This window comes from Mandrillus leucophaeus, unplaced genomic scaffold (assembly GCF_000951045.1).
Source record: "Mandrillus leucophaeus isolate KB7577 unplaced genomic scaffold, Mleu.le_1.0 Scaffold12, whole genome shotgun sequence".
Taxonomy (NCBI): Eukaryota; Metazoa; Chordata; class Mammalia; order Primates; family Cercopithecidae; genus Mandrillus; species Mandrillus leucophaeus.
The window spans coordinates 1094497-1100449 of record NW_012100320.1 but is presented as its reverse complement, the minus strand read 5'-3'; the positions used below and the strand labels follow the sequence as shown (position 1 = coordinate 1100449).

The 5953-nt window shown below is 36.0% G+C and overlaps 1 protein-coding gene across 2 annotated transcripts in view; it reads right to left on the bottom strand.

Moving 5' to 3' along the window:
• Positions 1 to 434: 434 nt before the first annotated feature.
• Positions 435 to 5953, bottom strand: part of RAB8B (RAB8B, member RAS oncogene family) — an 87026-nt gene continuing 81507 nt past the window's right edge. Inside the window, exons 8-9 of one of the 2 annotated variants that reach the window (XM_011967754.1) lie at positions 3751 to 3801; positions 435 to 2959 (exon numbers count right to left, since the gene is read on the bottom strand). In XM_011967754.1, coding sequence (XP_011823144.1) covers positions 2867 to 2959; positions 3751 to 3801 — 144 coding nt within the window. In that variant the 3' untranslated portion in view covers positions 435 to 2866. The remainder of the gene's footprint in view (positions 2960 to 3750; positions 3802 to 5953) is intronic. The other variant, XM_011967743.1, reaches the window with a different exon arrangement.

Genomic DNA, 5953 nt, shown 5'->3' with positions numbered 1-5953 from the left:
AAATTTATAACAAAGACTGCACAAAATGTTTATGTAAATAGTAAGAAACCCTGCAGCACCCACTAACTGATGCACAGGTAGATTATTGTGTCATAGTCTGTCCAAGTAAAATATAGCTAAAATAAGTTCCCAGTGAAACATTTTACAATCAACTGATTTACATGCTACTTAGTTACAGCACATTTTCACTGTCTGACAGGCTCAGACTCTATTTGAAAAGGTCTAGTCCAATCATTGTCAAAAATTTACACATGATAATAGAGTGCAGCCACGGAACCACTAATACTGCTGCAAAACTCTTCATGTACCTTATCTGTAAGACCGCAAAAATGTCCACAAAAAACTAGATTTCTTCCGTTTCAGCAGGGAACAGACAATTATCTGTCATTGAATTCATCTACAAATAGAAAAAATAATGCACTGTATGTACATTATTAAGCAAAGTGGAATATTTATTGGGTCATTTTATCATGCAGAAAGTGAATTACCTAAGGTCTTAGCTCAATGTATATACAATTTAGCAAAGCTAAATGTAAGAAAATAGCAAGGACAATTTATTTCTATATAACAGAGCATATACTCCCAGTTTGCTGCTACTTCAAAGAGCACTTTTAGACTCATCTAACTTTCACAGGCTCTTTCAAGTGAAGTTCATGGAGACTAGTTATTCCACATAAGACAAAAGAAGAAAGAAGAAATAGAACCAAAGCAAAGCATTCTGTTAAAAAAAAAAGTAATAAAAGCTAACCACAGAATATGTCAGTTTTGGTTTGCAGACAACCCCTGAGATTATATAAACCAAAGCATTAAGACACCAAATAGTCAGAGGTAAATTACTAAGAGAATTACATTCATACATGGTGTCATAGCACTTATCTTTTAGAAGGTACTTTGTTACCATCCAGAAAGCTTAACTGCTTGGATTTTTTTCAGGAAATAGTCAATATAAGATGTTTCTAAAAAATTATTTTTTTCCTTTTGAAAATGTATCTAATTTGAAGATAGTAGAATTACAATAAACTTTCAATCACGGAACTACTAATTATACTAGAAAAGCAATGAATGACTTTTAAGCCTATAGGTAATTACAAAAAAAAATTACGGAGGCTGAAATTTGTCAACAATAAGTTTAGTGTATCAAAAATAGCTTGGGCATATTTGCAGCTGCTAAATTGTTCCTTTATTTTCAAGTAAGTACGAAAGATCGACTGGTCCAAGCATTCTAAAGACATATCTTAATTTGAAGAGAATTCTCTGTGGTAACAAGCAATCCCTTTCCACTGCCATCTCCTGTTCTTAACTATCCAGCATGATAGTAGCCTTTGTGAAGCAAAACAGGCATACCAGGAAGAATAATTATTAACAGAATTCATTTCCCTCATCCCCTCGGTATTATCCCCCCTCTGCGTTATGACACTGAAGGCTAGAGTAACAGCAATGACATAGTGATCTGAATTTGGCACATAAGTTAACACTAAATACCTTATGATGGTTTTATCTACACAAGTATACCAGTACCAGTGTTTACTGAGAAAGGCAACTAAGCTTTTGGTCGGCTTTAGCCCAGATGACTAGACTAAGTTCTATAACAATGAACCAAAACAGATGGAACTGGGTTCTACACATTCAACAACAGCTGTTTGAAAACTGAAACCTTGGTCCTGTTTTCTCTAATGAAAAGGCAAGACTTTTCCTAGAGGCTACACTAGATCTAAGTACTTTTATTTCTAAAAATACCTCCCAAATAAAACCAACCAAAAGTCATTATTTTCACCATCACCAAGAGCTAGCTCTATTAAATTTATATCAACAAGTTAATCTGTCTTTATATAGGTAAGCTTTCCACAAACTAAAATCTAAACCTAACTTTTGTAGACAGGGATTATGGCAGGAATTTGGTATTACAACTAAACCAGCCAGCTAAGGAGTGAGCCTAAGAAAAAATCTATTACATATCCTTATTGACAGAATCACAGTTAGACGCTGGACTAAAACCCTAAATGGTCTATCTCTCAGCCCACGTAAAATTTCAGCTCAACAAGTTCACAAATAGAAACAGATAATAATGTTCGAATGTGTTATTAGTTTTAGGTAACTGAGTGATTACAGTAAGTCAAACATGGAAAAGAATAGCAAATACAAACCCCAGGGAAAAATGAGATTATGGTGATTTCCAAATGCAGTTTCTATAGATTAGGCAGAGGTAATCATTTTAAAAAGTGATTCATTCAGCTACCCAGACTCTGGCAAACAGGTCAGGAAGGAGCAAAGCTCTTAACAATCTGAAGAAATAAAGAAATTGTGGCCTTTGATGACTAGATGGGCATTTCAGTAAAATTTTTTAATGACTTTAATGATTCTTATTTAAGAAAAAGCCCTTAAATAAATGCTACCAAGGCAGTAATATTTGACCATATGAACCAGACCAAATACCCTTTTAGTATATTAACCTCTGCCGTAAATGCTCTGCTTTTAACATTGCCACACGTACAATTTTGTCTAGAACTTCATGACACAAAAGTGTGCAAACATGAGTCTAAGATTGTGCTGAAATAGGGAAAGGCTAACACTGATGTGCAAAGTAAAAAAGAAAGATAACTTCTGCAACAGGTACTAAAACAAGGAAAAAACGAGTTAGGTCCTGCATGTGTCTCCACTTCATTGCTTCCATGTTTGAAAAAAGCAGCCTGTTCTTTTGCTAGGCCATGAGGCTGGAATCCACTTGGCATTCTGTGTTGAGAGGTCTAAGTTCAGTGGTGCTCTCAGCAGCAGCCGGGAGGTGTGATTCTGAGGCTGGGTGACCTGTGCTTTCAGAGAAGCAGGAAAGGGCCCTCTAGGTGTGCTGCAGTCTCTCAGAAAGAGTTCATCAAAGTAGTGAGCAACGAAAGAAACTGGTCTTCTTTGATCGGTTTTCTGTTATTTTCACTGGTCCACCTGCTCCTGCTGAATTGCTGTCATTCTAAAAAATAGAAGATAAAGTTACCAAGGAAATAAAAGTTTCATGGTTTGACCTCAGTTACCTAAAAAATAAAAATAACTAACCACACCATGTGAAATGTGTATTCTAGTGACATGTGTATTCACTAGAGTATTTTATTAGAACGGGAACTAGTTAAGCACCAATGTTGTCTTTTTATTTGGAAATGGTGAATTAAAAGGAGGAAAATGCCCTTACAACAGCAGCTTTTATATCAATAATGTATTAGATAGGAAGCTTCTATTTCCAGTTCCAATAGAGTGCAAAGTTTCAAAGGTAATGATGGAAACAATGTTAAGATACTGGCACAGGCAATTCTGTTAGAGGTAAGAAGTGCTAGTAGTATAAGGTATGCAATTATACTCAGGACTCAGCATAAAACAAACTTTCAAGGTTGTCTTAATGATTTCAAATTTAAGCACACTTTAGCAACTTCAAAATCATAGCTACATAGATATAAATATCTGTCACATGAAAACTGAACTGGATAATTTTATGGCAAAAATCGAATTTGTGCCATTACTATTTTTATTATTCTGGTCAAAATTCAATTTCAAGATCACTTAAACAGCCAGATGAAAGATATGAAACAGCTGCAGTTCAGAAATAAGAATCCTAAACAAATAGAACTAAGAATCAGAGTTCAACCAAATGAGTATCTGAGTCAGGGAAAAAAATGAGTTTAATGTGAATATCTTATAATTAGACCTATCCTTTTCATCAAATGCCAAATAGAGAGCATAATGGAAATAAAAATTATAAGTGATACAAACCATTTTTCTGTTGAGTTTTGTCATTATATCTCGTGCAAGTGTAAAAAATGCCTATAGGTAAAACAAAACATTTTCATTATTATATATTCACTATATATATATATATTCCCTCCACCTCAGAGATGGGGTCTTGCTATGTTGCCCTGGCTGGATTGTAACTCCTGGGCTCAAGCCATCCTCCCACCTTAGTCTCTCCTGAGTAGCTAGGACTGCAGGTGTGAGCCACGATGCCTGACTTATTTTAAAACAGAAATACAGAATTTTTCATTATTTCACTATAAATATACCACTTTAAAGTTTTAACATTAAGAAAGTAACAATTGCAATCATAGTATGCATGTGTTTACTCTTTTGAGATTGTATCATAAACATTTTCTAATGTTATCAAACTATCATTCATTCATCAAACATTTTCTTCATGTGACATAATATCTCTCACAATAACACCCTTGTTGAATCACGAGTAACTTCCTCAGTACACCAAAAACAGGACAGAAGCTCTGTCTAAGCTACCTAACTTCCCTAGAGCAGGGCACAGTGCTGATCTAGGAAATGCTAAATATCTAGTTTAATGAGTGAATCATTATGTATTACCCTATAGCTCTAAAATATGTCTTCACAAAAAACTCTACTTTTTATTTCTGACCTTTTCTTTCAAATTGCTCTGTTATAGCTGAATATGTATAATTTTCCGTGTCTTAACACTTCAAAATCCCAACAGTTGCTGGAGCTCTCGGCTAAACTCCCCACTGTGGAAGTCAGTTCAAATAGAAGCAGGGCAAATCTGATTAATCTTAGTGATTAATTTATCCATAATGTCTCTTGATACAAACCAAGCATTTTTTAAACCCATCATCTTTTTTTCTATGAAGCCAAGAACTATTAAAGATTCTCCATTTGTCCCCATGCTAAACCCACTGTTAAATCAGCCTCTGTTCCCAACACTCCTGATCCCCAAAAACTGTTCACGACAAGGATTATTTCCAATCTAATCAAATAAATATGACAACTACTATTATTACTCATTGTCAGTGTCTCACTGTCAAACTCGTCACCTATGAGTCTAACCACACTGATTTAAAGCTCTGGTAAAATTTGTTACCATCTGTATGCCTGGCTAGAATAAGCAGCTCAGGCAACTCCCAGTTCAGGGAGCTCTATCCATACTGTTGCAAATTATAGGATTTCATTCCTTTTTATTGCTGAATAGTATTCCATTGCATATACATACCACATTGTTATTTATTTATTTATTTTTAGACGGAGTCTCGCTCTGTTGCCCAGGCTAGGTGCAGTGGCACAATCTCCGCTCATGGCAAGCTCCGCCTCCCGGGTTCACCCCATTCTCCTGCCTCAGCCTCCCGAGTAGCTTGGATTACAGGTGCCCACCACCATGCCTGGCTAATTTTTTGTATTTTTAGTAGAGATGGGGTTTCACCGTGTTAGCCAGGATGGTCTCGATCTCCCGACCTCGTGATCTGCCCACCTTGGCCTCCCAAGGTGCTGGGATTAAAGGCGTGAGCCACCGCGCCTGGCCCATACCACATTTTCTTTATCCGTTCATCCACTGATGGACACTTAGGTTGATATACTGATTTCTGTCTTTTGGGTAAATATCCAGTAGTGAGACTGCTGGATCATATGGCAGTTCTATTTTTAGTTTTTTGATTGTTCTCCATAGTGGCTGTACTAATTTACATTCCTACCCACAATATATGAGGGTTCCCCTTTCTCTACATCCTTTCCAGCATTTGTTATTGCCTATCTCTTTGATAAAAGCCATTTTAATTGGGGTGAGATGATAGCTCACTGTAGTTTTGATATGCATTGCCCCAGTGACTAGTGATGTCGCCATTTTTTCATATACCTGTTGGCCATTTGTTTGTCCTCTTTTGAGAAATGTCTATTCAGATCTTTTGCCCAGTTTTAACTTGGATTATTTCTGATGGCGGGAAATTCTTTTGTAGCAAGCAGAGGGAAGCATTTTTCTGCTTATCTAAGCTTGTGTAAATAAATCAGTAGAGGCTTCCTGTTTCCTAACACCTATCGGCCAACCTAAACAAATAACTGTTATATTATTTAAAACAAAGAAAAAGTTCTGATCAGTGTCCACTGGCTAATAAAGTCATGTAGGTCTTGATTTTTAACCATCATGTTATGATGAACAATGAGTAACCTAGGAAATTAAATGTTTATGAGACTA